Here is a 25,034-nt window from a genome sequence, read left to right as displayed (position 1 = left end):
TTAATTTGCTCCACTATGCCCTTTTTCTCGTAATTTATTAGATACGTGCCACGTAAAAAAAAATTGTTAGGCTATTCTTTTAAGTTCTCGTTTATGTTTCCCCTTATAATAAATAGTCTATGTTTGGACCATCTGTCATTCAGTACAAGCACAGCCCGATCACTTAATATTCCTTCGAATTTCTACGCTCGATCGTTAATGATTTTTTTTTCTTTGTTTCGTTTTAAATCATCCTTCTAATTATCGTGGCCCTAACGAAGGATGGAGTCGAGTTAAATTATTGATCGAATCACCCTTCTTCCTTTCTGTCCAGCAAGATAACGCGTACAAAAGATATCATAGGGAAGTATGTCTCTTCATATCGATTGATATTTCGAGCTATAGCTACTTCGAGAAGGAGATAGATTTTGTATAGAGAAGATAGATCTTCACAATTCTATTTACTTATAGAGAGAATCTCTTGAGTAATAGAGTAAGATATAAGATAATACGCGCAATTTGTACCTGCTTTAATATTCTTTAATCTTTCCCCCCCTTTTTTTCTTCTTCTTTTTCTTCCTTTACGAGAAGATGAACATTGTTATATTTTTCTTTTCTTATATTCCTTTTTATTCCTTTTTATTTTTGGATAATCATCAAAAATACGTTTCATCGAACGAGTACTCGATGCAACATCATCGATTATTTATCATCATATAGAGAACGATGTATTAGGAAAGGAAGATATTTGAAAAAGATAGCAAGATTTTTATAACGTGTCGTCTGACGAAGTAAGTAGGTATCCTTTTTTTGATCTATTATTTATCATCGTAATATGTTAAAAAGAAAGATAGTTGCTTCGCAATATTACACGCCGAAAGAGGAGAATGATGTATCGATGATGTTACTCGATAAAGATGATATAGCGTTTGGAAGTCGATCGAATGCACATAAATAAATAAATAAATAAATAAATAAACCAATACATACATACGTAGTTTTAAGACCGCGATTTTGTTGAGCCAATTGGTATTAAAACGTTCGTCCTCCATTTCTTTCTTTCTTTCTTTCTTTCTTTCTTTCCTTCTTTCTTTCTTTATCATGTGTTGTGAGAATAGAATTCTAATCGTCGAACCATGCGTGCTCGTGACGCTTCCTTTTAAAAGAGATCCGCGTGCGCTGACGTGCGTTATGTTAATTACGATAGTTACAGTAAACGACAGACAGAGAAAGAGTTTCTAATTGTAGACACTACACATTATATATGTAAAGCCTCATCTATGAGAGAAACACGGCAAAATAGAGAAAAGTTGCTTTCCAACGATAGGCTTCGTGTATCCGCGTAGTAAGTACTATGCATGACAAATGTGAACATATTACATCTGTGAAGTATAATATGTGATAGAGCTAACACGCAATGAAGACCTTCCGTCGCGCTTTCTTTATTATTATAATTATAATTATAATAATAATTATTATTATTATTTATTATTATCATTATTATCCTTCGTTAATAATTTCGGTCTAATGTTACAAAGATTATCAACGTTAACGACAAATAAATTGGTTTCCTTTTTTTTTATTCTTTCGTTTTTATTTTTTCTCTTTTTTTCTTTATTTTTTTTTGTCTTATCAGAAGGTCAGTCTAATTCGGCGTAACAAAATTGTCTTTTTTCTTTGTTTCTTTTTTTACTGCTAAATTCATTTCCTTACGCGCGCAATTAATGACATAATCGTTAAAATTTAGGAAAGCAACTATCGATGCGCATCGACGATCCGCTGTGTGTTTGATCTATCGCATTTTCGACCAACGAGACACGGAACAAGGAAATATCAATATCTTCTAATTCACTAATATACACGATGATCTTAGAGTTTCTGTCCTCTTTTTTTTTTCTTCTTTTTTTACTTTTTTATTTATTTATTTATTTTTTTTTATTCTTTTTTTCGCTTATTTTTTCCACAAGATCGGATTCGAAAATATCTAGACGACGTGGTTAACACGACATTTATTTATCTTTCCTTTCTTCAATCTTATTCTTCCACTTTCTCTCCTCTACTCCTGCTTATATTTCCCATTCGATCCACTTATGTAATTAACTTCAAAGACATGCGGTAGTGATCGAGTTGATATGAGACAACATTCGATGTTTATCTCAAGTATTACACGTAAATCTTATGCTCTAAAACTATAGGCGCTGCTAAAAATCGAATAACACTTCGACTAACGATATTTCGTTTTTTTCACCCCTTTCTCTCTCTCTCTCTCTCTCTCTTTCATTCATATACTTTCTATTTCGATCACGACTTAAGGCCGGAGATTTTTCTTTCGCGACAATAGACACGCTTACAAAAAATAGAAAACAAAGATCCCTCGGTGAACTCTAAAAGTGATCTCTCGCGCGCGTAATTATAATTGAAACGTTAATTTTTTAATCTTTCCATCTTTTCCATTCTCTCCATTTTCTTCTTTCTCTTCTTCTTTTATTTCTATTCCTTCTCTTTCTTTCTCTCTTTTTCTTTCTCTACCTTTTCTTAATTTATAGTTAACCAGAAGTAGGCAGTGATTGGAAAAAAATCAAATATACATACACATATATATATATATACGTACATATATATATGTATGTATGTATAATCTCTCTCGAGTTAATCGTCATTCGCACTCGCCCTTGCTTGGTCCATTTTCCGCGAATCGATCGCTGGAAAGTGTTCACATATTATATTTGTATGTGCGTGTGTGGATAACAATTATGCGCGCGGGGTATGTTTTGACCGAAGAATGTTCGAATGGAAGATCAACCGACCCTTTGTCGTTTTCCGTGCCCCATATCTTTCTTTCTCTCTTTTTATATCTCTTTTTCTTCGATCCTCTTCTGTTATAATTTTCATTCAGCTTCACATTTAGCAGCACGCAGTCTTACTGAGCTAAAATCTTATCAAGGGTAACGTTTGCTTACCAGTCACAAAAATAAATGCTTTTATGTTATTTACTCTCTACCTACTCGCTTATTTACTAGAAACAATGAATCCGTTGCTATTCTTTCTTAAGATCTTTCTTTCTCTGTTCTATTTATTTTTTTTTTTTATTCTTTGTTCTATGTACTTGGCAGCAGAACGAGATTTACCGATAAATTTTCTAAATCTCTCTTTTCACTAAGTTTCTCATCCATTCTAATTATATATATATATATATATATATATATATATATATATTTCTTTCTTTTTATGGTACTTTTCTTTTTTATTTTGCCGTTCTCACACTCTCTCACACGCACAGTCACTCTTCTTATTTCTCTCTCTCTCTTTCTCTTTTTTTCTCTAACTCTCGTACGTTTAATCTGTAGGCAAAACTGCACAACTGTCGTTAAAAATCGTACGAGGTCTACTTCTACCCGTTTTGACTTGACCTACTGAAAACCAGCGATGTGTATATATATATACATATATGTATGTGTTTAATATATATATATGTGTATATGTATGTATGTATATATATATATGTATACATACATATATATATACACACGCTTACATGACATTACGCTTCTTTTTACGATACAAATTCGAAAAAATCGCTCGTCTCTCGAGTGACTTTCGTTTACCAGTCGCACCTACCTTTCATGGTCTAGCTTCTAAAATAATCAATAGGGAGCGCAAAGACGTCGGTTAAAGACACGGTCATCGCGTCGATGCGTCGCCATTTAATTGTAAAATAAAAGAATCGTTTATATTCATTAATACGCGTAGAAAAATAATAGGAAGAAAATAAATCCAAAAGCGAAAGGTATAAAAGAAAAAACTAAATAAATAAATAAAGGAGACGATTTTTCGCGATGTCTACACTGAAAGAAACATCGATTATATAATAATAACTCTTTACTATCACTCCTTTTTCTACTTCTTTTTTTTTTTGGTTTAGTTTTGTTAACTTTTTAATTTTTTTTTGTTTCCTATTTCACATCGTAAGCTGCCTTGTGTAAGTACTTTGGTCACGGTGACTAGGAATTATAAATTTCATTTTACAGTGAACTTAGTCGTACAATATCGTATTATAATTATCGCGCGTCCGCTAAAATTAATGCCACCTATACTTAACTTGGTCTCTCGTGTCCACTTGTTCTCTACTATCGCGATGATAAGTACGATTTTTTAAAGAACTATAAAATGTCAGTTCTATATGCGCGATTCTCTCGTTGATTCTTTTTTGTATTTTTTTTTCTACTTTTTTTTTTTTACATAACGCAACACGTAACACGTTTTTCTCTCAGTGTAGAAGTGCCATTAAACAGGATAAATTATTGAGCTCTTGTAAATGTGTTTAAAAAATTCAATCTTATACATCTTCACATTCGTATTGTTTATCGTCGACCAATAAACGAACGTTTTACGATATTCATTCTAATCATTAATCATCCCTGATAATTCTTTCTAAGATAATCAAATATCTTTACATACACACCGATAATTTTTTGGCACCCTTACTGAATTCTTCTTTGCGAAACCCTTTTGTACGATTCAAAGTCTTCGGACAAAAAAAAAAGAACGACAAAGTAGAGAGGAAAAAGAAAAAGAAAAGATATTTTATATTATATATCGGTCTCTCTTTTTATCTCTAAATTGTTTTCTCTTTCTCTCTCTTCCTCTTTCTTTCTACAACAAACGAATTTTTTTTTTTATGTTCGCTTTTTACAAACGGACTTTACATGTAACACGGTAAGATATATTGTTAAAACATCATCGAAGTGAATCCAAAATAGCGCTCTCATCGTTCATCTCTTTTCAACAACTATCGAAAGTGATTTTTCTTTTCTCTCTTTCTCTCCCTTTCTTTCTCATAGGATCTCAAAGAAAAGGTACCCTTTCTATCCTTCTATTTTGTAGCGAAGAAAACGTCTTAACGTTTCCTTTGAAAATTCCCTGAAATCTTTTGGCCATTCTCCTATCGTTATATATAACGTAACTTTCTTTCTATCTTGTTCTATTTGTCTCCTACACTTTTCTTTCTCGAAACGATCAATTCCAAAACGACGTGCGAATAGCAACGTCCAACCCTCTGGGACACGGAGACACGAGTCTCCTCGTGAAAGGTGCTTCCTCTATTCCAGGAAGCACTGTACAATGCCAAACGGTCGATTTCTAGCCAAAGGACTCTGATCCCTTCAGGTCCATGGTGTGTATCGTGGTCGTGCCGAGTGTCAGAAGGCTGTGTCTAAAGCCGCCATACTCGTTGAAATATCCGGATCGGCTTGACAAGCTTCCAGAAATTCGGACAGTGTCACAACACCATCCTTATTCCCATCCATTTTCTAAAACATAAATTTCAGGTTCTTAATAACCTGCGGAAAGATTTGTTGATTTTAAAATAAATAATTTTTTATTGATACCGATATTATTGTTTCTTTTTTTTCTACAAGAAAATGTGGATTAATAAAATAAATTGTTTGACATCGACAATTGATTATTAATAATTAGTTCGTTGTTATTAAAATTACAGAAAGAGAGAGAGAGAGAGAGAGAGTAAATCTATCATTTATAATCAGAGGTACCTATAAATTATTACATCTCTAATAATACACTTGGTTTCGCATCTCTCTCTGACTCTCTAATTCATAAACTGTAATCATTGGCTTAAGGTAATGGCTTTAAGCTGATAGGAAATGGCTGTTGAGGATGATTCTGTAATAATTACGGTCTATTGGTTTCTTATCAAAAGACAAGATTATATGCTCATCAATGCACAATTGTAGGATGTTCCTTGTCTATTCGATTGTAAATGTAAAATGTAAAATGTAATTGAAAATGAGAAAATGATTTATACTGATCTGCAACAAAATGTTTATAAGCTTTCGATGATAAATAACGTCTTTCTATAAGATAAACAAATTAATAATAAACGAATCGCTAAAAAAATAATAGTTAATAAAATACAAATATTCTTATTTAAAATTACCTAATTAATAAATACGAACGTTATGTTAGTTCATTCATCACAAGGGTACTTTTTGAATGGAAGAAAATCACTGTCCAATTTAAACTGTTATAGAACGATAGTTTTACCTGAAGCTAAAATACAAGTTGATTTCTTTACACGAACTATCGAAAGTGACGACTAGAACGGATATGGTCAAAATCACTTCAATTTGAATATCCATTGAAATTTCGAAGTGCTTTCATTATCAAATTTTGATTAGTTTCGCAGTTACCTATAGAAAGTGTTAGTGTTGGTGGTTTGTTTATGAGAGCCGTAACACGGTCTAAAAGTCAGCTAGGATTCTTCGTGCTTAGTATAGGAACGTAGGGTAGGCGGTGGATTTTGCGCCACTACTACTAAATTGTACGACGACAGGGGCGAATCGTGAAATTATTACCGTGCTCTCGCGATAAACAAAGCTCGACCATGTACGCTTCGGCGAAGTGCGCTTTGTGGTAGTGGTAGACGATGTAGAATCGTGTTCCGGTAGGCGTGGTTAATTGAAATCGCGCTTTACAACGAGTAACGGTCGATCATCGAAGCTTCGAAAATTTCATTAAAGCTTATAATATATGCCAGTTTTCAAGGCTTCACGTTCACATTTTTGTTCTTTTATATTTTTATTTTTTTAATTTTTTTTTTAATACATATTTTACTAATAATCTGTCTTTTGAAAAATCTTTTCGAGGATATAGGATGAAATATACGATAAAAATTTACATTTTACATTCTTCCGATCAATTTTTTTTTTCTATTGTATGAAAATTTCTATAAAAAAAAAAAAAGAAATATAGATAAACACGATAATAACTTATTTGTTACTACTTCGAGCTTTAACACGATAGAGGTAAATTAGTTGAACCGTTTATTAAATGAAACATTTATCCTTTAGTAATGCAGAATGATGTGGTTATAGATTAAAGATAAAAGGGGTTCTTTAACCATACCAAACTGTTCCATGGGAGTCTAAGATGGACACATGGAGTCATTGTGTGCGATTAACGGAGGATCATCGAGCTTAAAGCCTGAATATATAGTATATCTCATTTGGGGGCGATAACTCGTTTATATAGTATGCCCGTCAAAACGGCACTTTACTTCCACATGGCCCAGTTTTCGTTAAGTAAAGACTAACTATATTAGCTTTGGCAAAAGGCACAAGGTTATTCATTTGTATTTATCACATGAACAATGTTCTGGTTAATGTACCGTCAAATAGCTAATTAATATACCTACTTATTCGATATTTTAATTAAAACAAACTCATTTTTCTTTTCTTTTATTAATTAAGCATACTTATAAAATGATATTTAATTTATAAATTTTTAATAAAGAACGTCAAGTATATGATAACAATTACGATTTACGATTTTCATCAATAAAGTTACCTAAAATCATTGAATTAAGAACTTTTTTAACTTGCTAACAATTTTTTTTCATCTTTTTACGACTCCATCTTATATTCTCCGTTTTGTTTCTTTTTTTGTTGTTTTGTAAATTTTAATGTTTTGTAATTAACTTTAGAGAAGTTCTCTCACGAAAGTTCGTACGTAGGTGAATATATCGATGAACTTTCGAAAGCGAAATTCTCGACGACAAATCTGACAATCAGCTTGAGAACGATTCGAAGTATGCACTTTATCTACGACATACCTAATCTATGAGCGTTTCGCACTTTGCGGTTCGGTCGACCACGCTAATTTGCTTTCGCACCCGATGTTAACCGCGATCGGTTCGAGTTCACAGTTTGCATAATTAGACGTCTTTGGCATGTCGTCGAGCGTAATTTCGTGGAATCAATTCAAAGTAGGAAACTCATTTTAGATCGATCGATCGATCGATCGATCGATCTTCTTTTGGTCTTACTATGTGTTTTCGTAGTAAAAATTTGTGTCGATAGAAGACAAAAAGGCAAATATTAGACAACGTCATGCGACGTATATTTGAAATAAAAATTATTTAATTGATTATTTAATTCATATTCGAGGATTAAATATTTGCTAAATACAAATTCTTTAATTTTAACTTAGCATTGTAGAGTTATAATATTATAAGTTATCTTATAAATTTTTTCTTTATTCCATAATTCCTTTTTTACATATAAAACAAAAATTGAGTTATAAAAATTTGTAAATTATCTATCTATGTAATATTTTTTTTTATAAAGTCTTTGATTAAAATACGATAAATTATTTTTCATTTCAGCAATCGTTATTGATTGTCAATAAAAATGTATAATGATTTAACATTTGTCTCTTTGTTTCCTAGAATTAACTATACATTATAAGACACATGGTCCGTTTCTACGGTTTTACTTTTCGTTTCTTCTAGCTAGTTTCTTCTTCTTCTTCTTCTTCATCGTTCTTCATTCTCTTTCTTTCTTTTTTACATTCTTTGCACTTTTCGCCACGCCGTCTCCATGTTGCTAACGACCTCGTGGAGTCTCGCTCTTTGACGTGTTATACGTTATACAGCTGGCGGGGGTAAAGAGCATCGCTCAAGAGCGTTCATGTTACGCGCGCATCGTAGTGTACGAGGAAACCTTTGGCTAAAAGCTCGTTTAGAGCGTGGAAAAGTCCTTTCGTCTTACGTCAAATACTTCACGAAACAACCTTAGAATTCGCTTTGGCCTTCGAGCAATTAATTTATAGCAACCAACGCACGCTAATGTTCTTTACGATAAAAACGTAAAACTACAACCTGGAAGATCCCTGAGTTTTGTGTCGATTATATACATCCACTTTTTTTCCTTCTGCATCTTCTTTTACTATAACATTTTTCTTTCTCTTTTTTCATTCGTCTTCTCCTTCGCTAAGAAAATTATAAAGTAAGCATGTTTCTAAAATATTTGTATATCCTATGCGATGTAAATTTTCTTCAAGAATAATTATAAAGAAGAAGAACAATAAAAAAAAAGAAAGAAAGGGAAACAGAAAGATATAAAAAAAAAAAAAAAATGGAAATAAAAAGATAAAGAAAACTACTTCGAAAGTACTTTTGAAAAGTCGTTATTCTTTTCACCACTGCGGCGATATCAGATTTTAAAAGTATGCATTTTAATATTACATCGATACAAAAAGTTTGAAAAACTTTGACTCTTATCGAATGATCGTCGAATAAAATTGACCTATGTAAGTACTTCCCTCTTGCAACGTCCTTTGTACTTTTATCGTAAGATTCTTCTCGGTTTATTACATTTTTACATTATCGTTGATAGTTGAGAAACGAGAAAGTACGTAATATATTCCTTTTGCTTAAATTATCACCGAATTATTCAGTACTTTCACAATGAAAAAGAAAAAAGGAGAAGAAGCGAGCTTTTTATTTTCTTCGATCGACAAAGAAATACGAACTCGAGTTATCTCTCCGAAATTCTTCACGATATTTCGAAATTCTTATATAAAAAAAAAAAAAAGGAAAAAGAAGCCAATAATGATTGGAATTTAGTGCACGTATCGAAACTCGAATTATAGAATTTCTCGATTAAAATACATAGAATAAAATTCTCGAGACAAGTATTCGAGATAAAATGACAATGAATCGCAATCGTTATTTATATATTTATTCATTTATTTATTACACATTAATGAAAAGAAACGAGAATTGGAACTTTCGACGAAATAATTGGAAATGAAACTAACGGGAGAAAATCTGCGTTCCTGTAACGAATAGTTTCCTATGTGTCTTTTCGCGAAAAAGAAAGAACATGAAAAAGCAAAAAAAAAAAAAATTGAAAAAAAAGCAAATGAGAAAAAAATCCAAAAAGGCAAACAACACAATGAGAAGAAGAGCTTTGGTTCAAGCTTGTTGTTTGGGCGGGTAGTAGATATAAGCGGAATACCACAGGCATTGTCATCTACTGCTAACAATGTGACAGATTGATACAAACAAATCTTCGCTTCTTGTATCATCCAAACCCGTGAGGTATTTCCTCACTCTATCTTCTTTTTCGTATTTTCATTCTTTTTCTCTTTTATATATATATATATCTCTCTCTCCCTCTCTTTTCCTACTCCTACTTCTCCTTTTTCTCCTCCTCCTCCCTTAAACACTAGTTTCTATCGCCGAAGCGAACGAGTGGAGTTGTCGACGTGCTACGACGTCGATTGTTTCCGCGCATTGTCATTTCGTATATGCCGAACGATGAAGTATTGATCGCCCAATCTTCGAGTTTCTACGTTGAAATCGAGTTCTACAAAACGAGACGAAACTTTTTCCATTCCATTCGATTATTCCTTCCGATGCAAATTGATCGACGTTACTTCACACGTTACTTCAGACCTTTCTATTATCTACGTTTGCATAATTTCTAAATGATAGGATAATTCGCTTACGAATTACGAACAATTTATTTAAATGAAAAGAAAAAAAAGAAAAAAAGAAAAAAAAAGAAAGGAAACAAAAGTTTCATTTCGAATCGAAATGTTCATTTGGAAGCTTATTCTCTTTAAAAGCATCTTAGATCTTTGTTTTCTTACTGGTAATCGAATGTAAGGAAACGTCAAAATGGCTAAATGAGAGCAGTCCTAACACCTCGAAACTGTTCCAACGGGGAAGGCATTCCGCGTAACTAAGGTAACTCAATTTTCTCAGTAATTCACTTAAAGCGCGGTGTCTATATTTAGATAGCTGTTAGTAGTACCGTCTGACTATAGCAAGGACTATTACTACTGGCGGAATGTCTTCTCATACAACGTTTGCACGTTTAATTCTTACCAAGAATTAGCCATAAGTTCGATAATTTAACCAACGAACGACGGCGATAATCGTTTCGAGATTTTCGACGAGTTTTTCTTTCTTTCTTTTCTTTTTTCTTTTTTCTCTTTTTTCTATTGCCCCCTCTCGCTTTGCTCTCCTACGTATTTCTCACCTGAAACATACGGTCGACCTTTTCTCTTACGCCCTCGTGGTCCAATGTTGGATCAGCAAATTTTCCCATGAGCTCGTAGACCGCCGTGACAATGTCCGTCATTTCTTCTCTCGTGATACAGCCATCCCCGTTGATGTCGTAAAGGGAAAATGTCCAGCGTAGTTTCTCGTCTATCGAGCCACGTGATAGTATGCTGAGTCCGATGACAAAGTCCTACGGTTATAAAAACGGAATTGGCCTTTTTCCTCTCTTTCTCTCTCTCCCTCTTTTTTCTTTTCTTTTTTTTTCTTTCCGAAAATGGCGAAAACATTTCGGATTTATCGAGTGCACTTCTATCTTCGGTACTACCACTGTGCGAAGTAAAAGAGGCACTTTGTAAAAAACGTGGCAAGTAAAAGTGAAGATCGATGCTTCCGAATGAAATCGCTTTTCTACGAATGAACTTGCTAAGAAATGTATAGAAATATCTACGTAGTAGGTGTATCTAGAACGATGGAAATGGTCGTTCTTGATTTAACCGGTAACGAGTATTCGTTATAGAGCATCGTCTTTCAAACTTTACGACTGGCAATTAGAGTTTCTTAGATAATGAAATATAATAGAATATATTGGATTACAATATTGCTTTCACGGTAATTCACGTAAAATTTATAACTGGTGTTTTATGAAACTTTTGATAATAGGGAAGAGACTGAATTAAATCATTGTTATAAAAAAAATTGTTCTTTTTTTTTTTTAATTCTAATTAATTAAATTACATGGTTTCATTTTGATGGCATCGAGAACGTTAAATAAAGTATTAAAAATACGGTATTACGTTAAAAGAAACGTTTTGTTATTATTACCAAAGAGAAATTCTAATTCGAGGTAGCATTAAGCGAAAGGGTTTAATAATTACACCGTTCCTTTGAGTATCGAAGACAACACGATAATAGATACGATATATATATATATATATATATATATATATATATATATATATATCTATTTCTTGCGATAAAGTTGGTAAAGTTAGCGAATGGGAATCGAATTGAGGAAAATGGTAAGACTATAGTAAAGTGGAAAGGATTATTAGCGTATAATATGAGTAAACCACACGCGAACGAAAGAGGGACTACGAAGTTGAATGCTTCTCGTCGTTCTACCGTAACAATTAATATGGAAATGCGAATGCTTGGTACTCTCTTGCAATAGAGAGGAAGAGAGAATAAAAGAGATAGAGATAGATAGATAGATAGATAGATAGATAGATAGAGAGAGAGAGAGAGAGAGAGAGAGAGAGACAGAGAGAGAGAGAGAGAGAGAGAGAGAGAGAGAGAGAGAGAGAGAGAGAGAGAGAGAGAGAGAGAGAGAGAGAGAGAGAGAGACAGATAGATGAGTTGCTTCAGGCTTTCACGTAGTTTCCATTGTAGGACTTATTCGTATTTGGCTCGATCACGCTACGATTTCGTCGTTTGCGAGCTTTTACATTCGACAATACGTTTGCTTTCCTTGCACGCGGAACGTTTCTCGAAAAAGAATTGGTAAAGTGTTTGTGGTTACGAGTCGTTGGGTTTTCGAAGCGCTTTTACCGGATCAAAACGCGCTTACGTCGAAGCTGTTAGCGCGCCCAAATTGCGTTTTGCAATGAAAAAGAATCAAATGACTGGGAATTGAGCACGAAACAGAGTACTGGTTGAATAAAATAGAGAAATGCTATTCTTTCTCTCTCTTTTTTGTTAAGTTTCGTTAAAATTCTGTGAAATTGTAACGCTTTAATGAAAAATTTACGTAAGTATTAAAATTAGTTAGTAATTTAAATAAATATCCAAGTCAAATAAATATCGAAAATTTTTACAATCGCGGTTAGTTATTCGCGTCGTTAAATAATATTTGCTCGTATCTTTTTCGCAAATTATTTCCCCTTTTAAGTTCGGGTTACAATGAAATATTAAAAATCAGGTGTTAAGGTTGAATCTAGAGCACATAAGAAATAGAAATAGAAGTAGAAGTAGAAGCACAAGTAGAAGAAAAAGACAAAGATAAAGATAAAGAAGCAAGAAGGGAACAGAGCCAAGATACAGGGTAGCGTAAAGTCGTCGAATGTCGTGTAAATTTCAACGGAACAGGTAAAGCTGGTCATAGATCGTTGCCGTCGACACTTAATCTTACTTACTTCCGGCAGTCAAACTTTCTTAGTGGTCCTTTGTTTCATCGCTCCTCTTCTTCAACTTACGCGCCGACTCCGATATCTTATCTCGTTATTCATCTTCACTCCTCACACTTCCTCTTATATCTTTATTACGTTTATCTAACTCTAGGTATTTATTGTTGACAGAATCTAAACGAATCTGATTATATTCAATAGCTCCGCTCATTTAAGAGTGAATAGAAAGACGAATGGAGTTACGAGATCGAGATGATCTCGTGAAATTAAACGAACAATAAAGAATCATAAATTCTCTCCTCAAACAAACGATAACCAACGATATTTCGCTATTAAAAACGTCTGCTGGTGCCAGGAATCATTACGATATCACACGACCGTTTCATTTGCCGCATTACGAGCTCGGCCTAATTATCGGACACAATCTGCTACGCAAATGATGCAGGATAATCCTGGGAATATGGTGTGTCTTGTCGTCGTCTATCGTCCTTGTTATTTCGAGCTCGGTAATGTTAACACACAATGTGAGAGAAATAGAATGGGGATGAACGAGAGAGAAAGGACAATATACGCTCTGATAGATACAACGAAGTTGTTTTGCTTTTTTTTCTTCTTCTTGCTTAGTTTACAGTATCTACTTGGAAAAAGTTTTTATTTACATAGTTCACGCGTACATAATTATTTCACCGTTTCGTTCTTCTCTCTCTCTCTCTCTCTCTCTCTCTCTCTCTCTCTCTCTCTCTCTCTTTCTCTCATTTTCTTTTTCTCTCACTTTCTCTTTCTTTTTCTGACCCTCGAAAATTTTTGCAATTATCGTAGCGTTCGTTGAGCAAATTTCGAACGTTAAGCTCTCGACGAAACGAGTCAGATAGATTCGTGTAGATTTCCGAATTTAAAGGCAACTCGCGTACTGTTAGGGCGTAGGCACGCGTGGGCATAGCTTTCCTACCGGTGTAATCAAATGCTATATAACGTCAAAGTAGGAATTCCCAGTCCGCAAATACACCGATCGCGTTTACACCGACCTTAACGGCAAATAGTCGTTGTCGGTCAGAACAAATAGTGATTGTTGATTCAGGTCGCTGTGATTATGTCGAGAGAAAGAGAGAGAGAGAGAGAGAGAGAGAGAAGAGAGAGAAAGAGAGAGAGAGAGAGAGAGAGGGAGAGAGAAATAGAGATAGAAATAGACAGACCGATAGACAAGAAGAGTCACGAAATGGAAGTCTCCATGCAAATTATTTGCGAGTTTACTGAAATCCGATCCATACTGGTTGTTCCGTTTGTGTATAGACGATCCGGTTGAGATAGAGGATAATGTTCAAATTACTATTACTCCTTGTCGTCAAAACTTTCCAACAAGATCCTACTTACAACTGTTGAACGAAGAGCGATTGAATATCGTATTAAGAGTTAAGAAAAATTATGAAAAAGTTGATGAATTCGGAAAAAAACGAGGTATAATTCATTGTCAGGGGGACATTTAAACTTAAAGCTTATACACGAAAATGCTTTCTAACCTCTTGGCCCAGATTCACATGTGAACTCCGCGGATATGCAAATGACTTTGATTCTGTTATTTCCCCCTACCCCTTCATCCCATTCCCCTTTACTTACTATCACTCTTTGTCTTTGTCTCTCTCTCTCTCTTCTTCTCTGCATACCGCCTTCTCCGTTGTTTGTCTCCATAATTTCAGGTCGGCATCCAACTAGAGGGTGTAAGTTCCAACTACGGAATATTAAGTAACGGCTATGCCTTCGGCCACAACGAAAATGCACTATCAAATTGTGTTTTCGATATAGTTCTCTCCTCGTTACGGCTTTTTAAAAAAACGTTGAATTTTAATAGAACGGCGTATACTTATATGATATGTTACTCGCGTGAAGGTACGACCTCGAATGAGACTCTACTCTTCTCGTTGTTATTATTAATACCTTTTATTACAGAGACCATTTGTTGTGTTTACGAAGAACGGATCTTGCTTCCCCTCTTTGTTCAATTCAACGAATTGAAAATAAACACTCATTTAATTGAAAAATTTTATTTGTCACGAATGATAAAGTGCGTACTTTTGAAAGCGATAAGATGAATATTTTTTATGCGTTTATTTGATTCGCTCGTCGATAAGTTTTTGATGCGAGATAAAAGGAATAAAAGAAAGAGAGAGAGAGAGAGAGAGGGAGAGAGAGAGAGAGAGAGAGAGAGAGAGAGAAACAGAAAGACAGAGACAAAGAGAGATAAAGAGACCGAGACAAAGAGACAGAAACAGAGAAATAGGGAGAAAAAAGGAAAATGATTTGAAAAATTCGAGGCTATATTGCTTTCTCTCTATGCAATTTTCTGTTTATATATTTTCACGTTGATAGAAAGGATAGACAATAAAACGGAGATAATTGCTTTCGGTGGGACTATGGAATCTTTTTAATTTCGGTATCTACGTAAATTGTTATTTATTCGGGAGATACCTAACGGATTTAAAAGCTTGTCGCTCGAATAGTGACGAGATTGCATGATTTTCGAGAGCGAACACATTATCGTATTACGATGGAGGAGCTTTGCAAGGGTGAAGCGTTGTGCTTGCAACTTTGAAGCTACTTTAGAAGGTGAGAGAGAAAGAGAGACAGAGACAGAGACAGAGAGAGAGAGAGAGAGAGAGAGAGAGAGAGAGAGAGAGAGAGAGAGAGAGAGAGAGAGAGAGAGAAAGGGAGAGATAGATAAATGTCGGAGAGTAGGGAGAACGCGGGTAATACGATTAAGGATAACGGTCACCGGACTTTACGCGGAAGAAGCACATTGAATAGTAGCTGTAAGATGAGAGGAAAAGGAGAAAAGGATAACAATAGCAAAGAAGAGTCTAAGACTTTGGAAGATGGAAGAGTCCTGTTGGTTGGCAGGAAGAGAGAAATATCAGCCAGGAAAAGTACGATCTTCGGCGAGGCTATTGAGGTAATCTTTTTGGCATTTATAGACTTTAGGGAGACCCGTTTTATACGATTCAAGTTTATGGGGGTCGTCGTAAGAAGAAGGATCGGGAGAAGAACAGATAAAGGCTTTTCTAAATACGCTATAAATAAGAACGAAGTGACCGTGTTGCATTGTACGAGGGTCGAACATTTCTTATGGACGTTAGAAAAGAAATGTGGAACTGGAGAATCCTGGAAAAAGAGTTTTTTATGGTAACACTCTGCCATGTATCTATGTATATAGTATATATATTGTACATATATATATATATTATATATATACTCATATGGATAGTAGGTACGTCAGTGTGAAAAAACGAAATCGATATAGGGACGTGTACACGATCGAGAAAAATTCAAAGTGTGACGTTTGTAAAAAGCATACTTACGTTTTTATATTCGCGAATGAATCCGCGTCGACTTAATTAAATGAGACCGGATAGCAAAGGTTAATATGGAGACCTTATCTCCCGTAAAAGGAAAAGAATGTTGGCGATGGTGAAAAATGTGAAAGACTAGATGGGGACCACCGAAGCTTCTGCCAGCTCGAGGCAACTCCACGGGTTAATTATACAAAGTACAATCACGATCTCGAGCTACAGGAGGTAATTATGTTAGTCCTCCCCTCTCCTATCTATATGTTTAACCTACCAACACTATCATTCCTATAATAATCCACCGACGATTTCCCCTTGGCCCCTTTCATATTTTTCTTATTCCTTTTTATCTTCTTAATCCTTTTTCTTTTTTCTTTTGCTTTTCTTCTTTTTTCTTTTCGTATTCATTTTGAACGCGTTAGCATTATTAAAATACATAGCGAGCTTTAAAACGAACCCTCCCAGTTCACCGTTGACATCTCGCTCGAAAGCCCACGTCCATTGTCACGACTTTTAAATGCATTTCCGAATCAAACAATTTTCGTGTTATTTCCCAAGAGTATAACGCTCGGATTTTGTTCAAACGGGTCGTCCATTTTAGGCCGATTTGTATAATAGTTATAGATATAAATATTCCTATTAAAGCCGAAATGTCTAACACATGGATGTGTGCATCATGCTCATGTTTCAGTTAGTTCTTCGCACGAGGATATAACTAACGGGTCAATTATTCTTTTCTTTTGCTTTTTTATTTTTTAATTTTTTTTTTTTTTATAAGCGATTAATTAAGTATTCAAAAGCGTTCGAATTTAGTTACATATATTGGCAATCTCCATCGGAATGGAACATTTTTTCCGAACAAACACGAGAAAGCTTTTCCTTTCCGTGCGATTTGAATTATTCGCGTCGTTCGAAGCGATTTACGGGAAAAGAAAATCTCTCGAGAAAATTGTATTTGAATAATTGGGCAAGAAAGGTTAGAGAAGAAGAAAGTACTTAAGCGATTTCAAGCGTTGAATGAAAAATTGCATCGAATGCGATCTGTCGTTCGTCGAATGCTCCTCTCAGTGCAGTCTCCGTCCTTTTTTCATATTTTAACACCGGACTATTCTGGATGCGCGATAAGAGTGCCAAAAAATGCACTTTCAACTGCAGCTGACGTCCTACGTGCCACAATGACGGAACGAATAATGTGAGAGTACGAGCAAGAACTATGACAAATGGGATGCGAGCTTACCTCGAAGCTGAGTAGACCACTGTGATCTTGGTCCAGAGTGTTGAAGACATAATGCGCGTACTGGCTGGTGTTTGCTGTGCAAAGAAAATCGATGTCAGAATGCATTTATATATATAATATATATATAATATTTTTTTAATATACTTAAATATTTTTTAATATATCTAAATATATAAGATAAAATATATGTGTGTGTGTGTGTGTGTGTGTGAATAGATACAGACTATATACAAGAATATTATATACAGTGGAGGATTTAACTACTTTTCTAATAGTAATTACAAATATTTAAGTCCGCCATTGTATATATATTATACAATATATAAAAATAATTTTTTTTCTTCGTTTGAGTTTTATTTCGATATCATCACGTATTTAACGATAATCTTTTATCATAAAATTAATTATTACGAAATGTCAATAAACGAATATTTATTTTATTTTTACTATGCATGAATATTCCAAATCGATATTAATTATGATGGCATTTTGTTCGACCGACTTTCTAAGAAATATAAAAATGCTTTGACTTTGGTAATGACAAGTTGGTAATGGAAAGTTGGCCTTAATAAGAACTTCAATTTCCTAAGCTAAGTAACAAGCTGATCCATTCCTTTTTAGATGATCTTTTAAGATCGATAAGAAAAAGTCTAAGAATAGGGATAATTACTAAACTGATTATCTCTCGATACAGTTTGATAGTTCTTCGTTGAGATGATATCAATTCAATGCAATTTACAACTTAAATGATTTATAAAGCAAACAATCGTTAGTAAATATTCATACTGTATTTACCTCATTATCTATTTTCCCTTGAGGAAAATACATTAAATCCTGAACGATCTCTGTCGATATGAATTGTTATATAAATGACCATAAAGTCATGGATTAATCGATCAATATTTAGACATTAATAATAAATGATGCTCATTAAATCATCTTTACAATTATCCTAGATAATGATTAATTTTCATTTAATTGAGTGAAAGATGATCCTTGCATATAATTCGTTCGATCGAAATGAATAATCTGCTTCTATCTTGTGAACTAAATTATGTCATCTTAATAATCTAAACTTACTCTTTTATTTTCTTTCTCTCTCTTTCTTTATTTCTCTCTCTTTCTCTAGTTTTCTTTCTTAAAGTATCGCGCGAAAGTCTCAAAATGGATTAATCTGATTAAGTTCATAATTCTTCAGGAATCACATATCAACTCATGCGGAATATTACTGTTGTCGTTTGGTGTCGGAACAGAAAATTACTTTCCATTTTTATGACCCCAGGAGGAAATAACGGAGACCCTGAAAAAACAAGTCTAGGGTTGGCCGACGTGCTTGGAATAGAAGTGTGGAAACGTGAACTTTGGCTATCTTAGAATTTCTCATTCACGTGCTAGAAACAAGAAAGGAAAGGAAAAAAAAGTATGAAAAGGAGGAATCTCTAAGACAATGATGGATCGATCATAGTAAATATCGATTTCCTTTACCTACTTAAGATAGGTAGGTACATATACATAAGTAATTATTGAGAGGCAAGTTATCTTACGATAATGTTCTATCGATTAAATAAATATCGAAAGTATAGAGAAGACTTTGTGTTACGAAAGATAGTATCGCATTGAACGTGATATTTTTTGCAAGAAATTCATTAATTAGTCCGATCGAGATTATAACAGGACAGGTAAAAGTAGGTATATATACATAAAATACGATGAGTATAAAAAAGCCCATAAGGGGCTCATTCAAGGTGAAATACTAGGACAGTTTGAAAAATATGCAGTCTTTTTTTATCACTTTGAGACGTGTTTCACTTTAAGAATAAAATTTATGTCTACATTGGAAAAAAAAGAAAAAGGAAAAAAAAAACGAAAAAAAAAAGAAAGAAAGAAAAGTACAAAAATATCTGCGATTTTTTAAAATTGCCCTCGTAGAAAAGAATTATGATACTGCTATAATGTCGGAGAGATAGACAAATAAATAAAGAAAGAAATAGACAAGAATAGAAGAACATGTTCTTGTTCAGAAACATTGCATACCCTTCGGCGAATTATAAGAGAAAGAAATGAAGTTCTTTAAAGAGAGAAAGAGAGAGAGAGAGAGAGAGAGAGAGAGTTGAGTTCGTAACATTGGCGTCACGATCGATACGTTGCGTTTAATTTATTCCGCGGAATATGCTTCAAAGAAAGCAAAGAGATACTAACTACAAGCGCACCGTACTAAAGAAAATTTATGCAAGGTCGCGGAAAAGCCCACCATTTTTCCATGCGATATCTTTCTTTCCCGAGAGGAGTGAAAGGAGGTGAAGGAAAAGGGTGAGAGAGTAGCGTTGCGAATAAAATAAATTCTCGGAAACAGTCGGGATTTCTCGTTAGGAAAATACCGATTTAAGAATTTTACTAAAACTCCTGCATGACGAGTTTCCGAAAGAGAGACGATGACGTACGACGTGCTTTTACTCCGAAAAATTTATCGTCCTTATCTGGTTACCTCGAGAATAATTTGCAAGAAGTATGAGAGGAAGAATCGAGAGGGAGAGAGAAAGAGAGATAGAGACAAAGAAAAAAGTTCGATAACGCATTAGTCTAGAAGCTAGACGAGGATAAATTTATGTTCTTTTCTCTTTCTCTTTCTCTTTTTCTCTTTCGTAAGATCATTCATTTCGTTCGCACATTCGTACTTCTGCAAACTGTTTACCTGTTTGACCTAACGTAGATTTGTTGATTTACTTGCTTGAATAAATGCATACGTATGGGAGGATGATACCACCGTCCTTTTCACGATCGACTATGAAATTTAATGCGAACTCATAATTTATCTATTCGACCCTAAACGACAAGATCTCGGTAATGTGCTCTTATTTTGCTTCAGTATGTTTCTGTATCTATATATACATGTATATGTCCCAAGCCAGTTTTCTCGTGGATATAAATTTTATTTCACGTACTACCGAACATACTTTCTCTCTCTCTCTCTCTCTCTCTCTCTCTCTCTTTCTTTCCTTCTCTCTTTTGGAAGGCTACAGATAAGTACAGAAATGTTCTTTTTGCGACATGAAATCCTCCACAAAAGGGGATATACTTTTTCTTTTTTACGGTCTACCGAGTTCTAGCCAAGATTTTCCGCTGTGGTACTTCTCGTAACGCGCGTACAGAGTACACGTTATTAAAAGCGAGGAACAAACGGCAGCTGTTAGTGACGTTAAACGTAACTTTCGTTACGCTTTCTACTCTTCTTGTCCAAAATTATTTCTATCTCTGAGAAAGAGAGAGAGAGAGAGGGGGGGGAGAGGGAGGGAGAGAGAGAGGGAGAGAGAGAGAGGAGGAGAGAGAAAGAAAGACTTTAAAGTGTTGCTGCTACGTTGAAACGATAAAGAGAAAACATAATTAAGCAATGTAACATAAAGATAATGGAACAAGCCTAATCTGCGTTACCTTTCTCTTTCAATTAGCTTTGAAATATATTTTTAATCAACACGAGGTGTTAACTAACATTATATAAATTTCTCTTCTCTTAACCCATTCAATCAAGCTGCTTTTTAGATTATTACTTTTAATCGTGAATCGTAAATTTCCCATTTCCCGATGTGCCGACCGTTTCGAAGGACAAAAGAGATATAATTTTTCTCGTAAATTACAAATCGCCAAATGACAACCATTAATTATCAACCTTACGAAGAGTAGCGATAAATGAATTTAATTTATACGCTCGAGTGACGATTACCGAAACATGTATATATATATGTTGTCTACTATAAACACCCGTTAATCACGAGAAAATTTGGAACGTAGCTCCGTTCGTTACGAATTTTCCACACGCTCTCATATTACCCATACTTTGTACGATCGCTAAATGCAATGGCACCACCATGTCGCTAAGCTACAGCCACAGTGTAATTTTAGCAATGTGCTCTCCGACATCCCATTATTTTCCGTTTTTCCTATGCTTTTCGTTAGACGCAAAAGATACGTTAACGTTGCCGCTACGAATTTTTCCTTTCCCATGTATACGATATTCTTCGTATTATTCGAAAAAAAAAGAAGAAAGAAAAGAAAAGAAAAGAACAGAAAGGAAAAGAAAAGAAAAAAGAAGGAAAACGAAAAAGATAAAGAACAAAATTACGAGACTCGCGGAATTCTGTTGTATTCTTCTTTTGAATACGTATCGTAGAATTTCTGCAGGCTCTCGTCGATTAATTTTTTAAAGAAAGAAAATGTCTTTCTCTCGACGCATAACGCATAGAATCGTTCTGTCATTTTTCTATGGAAATGAACAAATCGTTAATATATATATATATATTTTTTTTTTCTTATGCGATAGCCAACACGATGTCGTAAACCATCGTTACGAATTTGAATGCGCGTGCTACGAATAAATAAAGGCTGGTTAGGTCAGCAAGGTTATTCGAGAAAAAGTGGAAGAGCCTTTTAGCAAGATAAATTTTACTTTGGCTTGAACGAAAAGCTTGTGACTTAAAAACCCATTCTGTTGCCTTAACCGATCGAAGGAACGAATAAACAAGGAATACAAGCCGCTGTTGGAACTTCCCTCTTTTCTTCTTTCCTTTTTCCGTTGGCCCGAGTATACCACGATTATTCAGGCACGCGCTTTAGGAAACAACGTAGACGCTTTTCCTTCCGTAAATAATGCATAGTATCCGCTCCGAATGAAGGAAGGCAAAGGAAGAGAACCGTTGGTCCCTATTTTCAAACGAGTTTCCTTTTACCGAAAACCTCCACTTGACTCGGCTAACCTCGAATCGATCCTAATGAAATTATTTTTCTTAGCTATACCACGAGATAATAAAAGAATTGTAAATTGAATATAAAATATCTGGAAAATGTCGTCCGTGTCCTCTTGATATTCACGACGTACGAATTAACTACGTAATATGTTTTAATTCGGTTCTCTGAAATACGCTATTTAAAAAGAAAAAAAAAAAATCCTACGACGGTACGATGTTACATGCGAGAGTAACTATATATTTGCAATGTTAAAACGTATTTTTAATGGAGATTGTATATATATATATATATATATATATATATATTATATGCGCATATACGTATATCACAAATAAAATATAAAATTATATGTAAAACCGTAGAAAAATTTATATTTCTACCTTACTTTTCTAATGTAATCTACGAATAGCTGGAGCGATGTTTGCAGAGCCGAGTATGCCGACGAACTGAGTTATTAGATATCTGTTATTTGTTTACAGTCATATCTCATTGCTATATTGAATAGGTCAAATTCGTCATCGATATATAATAGCTTTAAAATAACAATGGAATTGTAAACTAATAAGAGATTAATGTAAACATGTTAGGAATAAACGTTAACTAATACGAATACATTCGAGAAATTGGTTTTTTTTAACGATTTACCGACAAAGACGATTAAGTTTAAGTCGAGTTAAGTAAAATGGAAAGCCGTAGGAAAGTGGATACTCACCTCCTTGCGGAAAGAATTGCGAGTAGATGCACTTGAAAGTTTCCTCTCTGACGACTCCCGTGGGGCATTCGGCCTTGAAGCCACGATATATCCTCTTGAGCTCAGCCTCTGTGAATCTTGTCGCTCGGCAGAGACTTGCCAAAGAGTCCGGCCTGTATCTTGGCGTTTGTTCTTCTTCGTATTCTGAGTCTGTGAACGCAAAGCGAACGGAGTTTCTTGACGAGTTTTAAACAGAAGGAAAGAAAGAGAGATAGAGAGAAAGAGATAAAGAATACATACAAAAAGGAAAGAGAGAGAAAGAGAGAGAAATAAATAGAGAGTGGAAAGAGTAGAGAGAGGAAGAGAGAGAGAGAGAGAGACTAAAAAGCCCTATCAAGGGAAGACCCACGAATCTCTCTGATATAGTCGAGTCTAAAACTAAACATAGAAGGTACTCTGTAGTACGTAGAAATTCTCTAATTAACTAATCACAGAGAGGTAAAGTGCAGCAGTAAAGCAAAGGGAAGCCTTGCCTTCGGACGTTTGCTATAACGTCTGCTTGTCCTTGTGATAAAATCGCGATTTCACGCGTTTACGCTCGCGTTACGACGAGCTTGGATTAACGTTCATGCGTGGAGCACTAATGAGCCATGTGAAACGCGTTCCGAATATAATATGCAGTAATGCCTGAATCGTGTGTTTCACGTAGATACGAGTGTATTTATGTGCGAAGGAGAGAGAGAGGGAGAGAGAGAGAGAAAGACAATGATTAACGCGTTATATAGGTCTGTTATATAGGTCAGCCAATTTTGTTAACTTCGAACTTGAAATTTCTAAATGCTACTTACTGCAATTAGTGAATTTTCTAATGTAATTTTGTATTTAGTTGAACTTAGTTGAAATGACGTTATCACGCGAATGTATAATAAATTAGTACGAATATTTTTACATGACGCATCACAGTTATATAAGGAAAGAAATTTAAGAAAAGATTTATGAAAAAATTTTCTTTCTAATTCGCGCGAACGTAGAGGATATCCGTTATTTTCGTGTGAAAATTCTCTATGAAGAATTTCCGAGTTGATCCTACGAGGAACAACTACGACGATTCGTGAAGTTCGATGTCAGACGAAAGACGTTTTCCTATCGTTGTGTTTTATTTCCCTCGAGGCATCCCTTTTCTGTTTCGTCGAGATGTCGAAACATCGAAGTTACGAACGGATAGATGGGTAGGTACGCTCGAAGACTTATACGAAAGGAGTAACTCATTTATTGATGCGAGGAAAGAGAGATGAAAGAGTTAACGAGATAAAAGAGATGAAGAACGAGTGGATAAGTTCTTTTTCTTTTTAAGAAACCCCTTGGACTTTGGAAACTTTCCTTATGATTATTGTAATTCGATTAAATCGAGACTCGCAATATTGCGCGAGCTTTTGTTCGTTCCTGAATAGTATTCTCTTCGTGTCCGGGATGCTAACCATGAAATTCAGGCGACTGCGATCGTTCTGAAAAGGAAGTGAGAGAGAGAGCGAGAGAGAGAGAGAGAGAGAGAGAAAAGAGAAAGGAGAGAGAGAGAGAGAGAGAGAGAGAGAGAGAGAGAAGAAAAAGGAGAGAGAGAGAGAGAGAGAGAGAGAGAGAGAGAGAGAGAGAGAGAGAGAGTAAGACAGAGGAAGTTCGGTGTATATGCTTCCCGTTTGCCCTTTGCAATACCAAGCAAGTTTATGAGTTCACAAAATGAAGAGACTGTCACGCTTGATAGTTACGTTATTAGGAATGTCAAAAGTCAAAAGCATTCTGGGCTTTTGCGCGAAGAACCGTAAGGATACGAGAAAATTGCTTTGTGTGGGTTAGCAGATCTTCCCAGAAAGTTTTCGCGAACTATACGAAATTTGTGCTCTTGCTTTCTTACTTACGTTAGTCTTTGCTTTTCTCTTTACATTATGATAGCGATGAAAACTTTGTTGAACTTTGAAGATCCTACGAAGATCTCAACGTTACATTTTCTTTTTTATAAAGGAGAAATATCGATTTCCCTTTAGAAAACGCTTTGGAGAATAGA

At 34.7% G+C, this 25,034-nt stretch overlaps 1 protein-coding gene across 1 annotated transcript in view; it reads right to left on the bottom strand.

The window, feature by feature from the left end:
• Nucleotides 1-3,883: 3,883 nt before the first annotated feature.
• Nucleotides 3,884-25,034, bottom strand: part of LOC122629399 (Kv channel-interacting protein 4-like) — a 43,556-nt gene continuing 22,405 nt past the window's right edge. The window contains exons 4-7 of the mRNA XM_043812783.1: nt 22,997-23,185; nt 17,545-17,618; nt 10,824-11,036; nt 3,884-5,288 (exon numbers count right to left, since the gene is read on the bottom strand). Coding sequence (XP_043668718.1) covers nt 5,178-5,288; nt 10,824-11,036; nt 17,545-17,618; nt 22,997-23,185 — 587 coding nt within the window. The 3' untranslated portion in view covers nt 3,884-5,177. The remainder of the gene's footprint in view (nt 5,289-10,823; nt 11,037-17,544; nt 17,619-22,996; nt 23,186-25,034) is intronic.

Source organism: Vespula pensylvanica, chromosome 5 (genome assembly GCF_014466175.1).
Source record: "Vespula pensylvanica isolate Volc-1 chromosome 5, ASM1446617v1, whole genome shotgun sequence".
Taxonomy (NCBI): Eukaryota; Metazoa; Arthropoda; class Insecta; order Hymenoptera; family Vespidae; genus Vespula; species Vespula pensylvanica.
The sequence above is the reverse complement of the archived record's forward strand: the minus strand, read 5'-3'. Positions and strand labels throughout refer to the sequence as shown.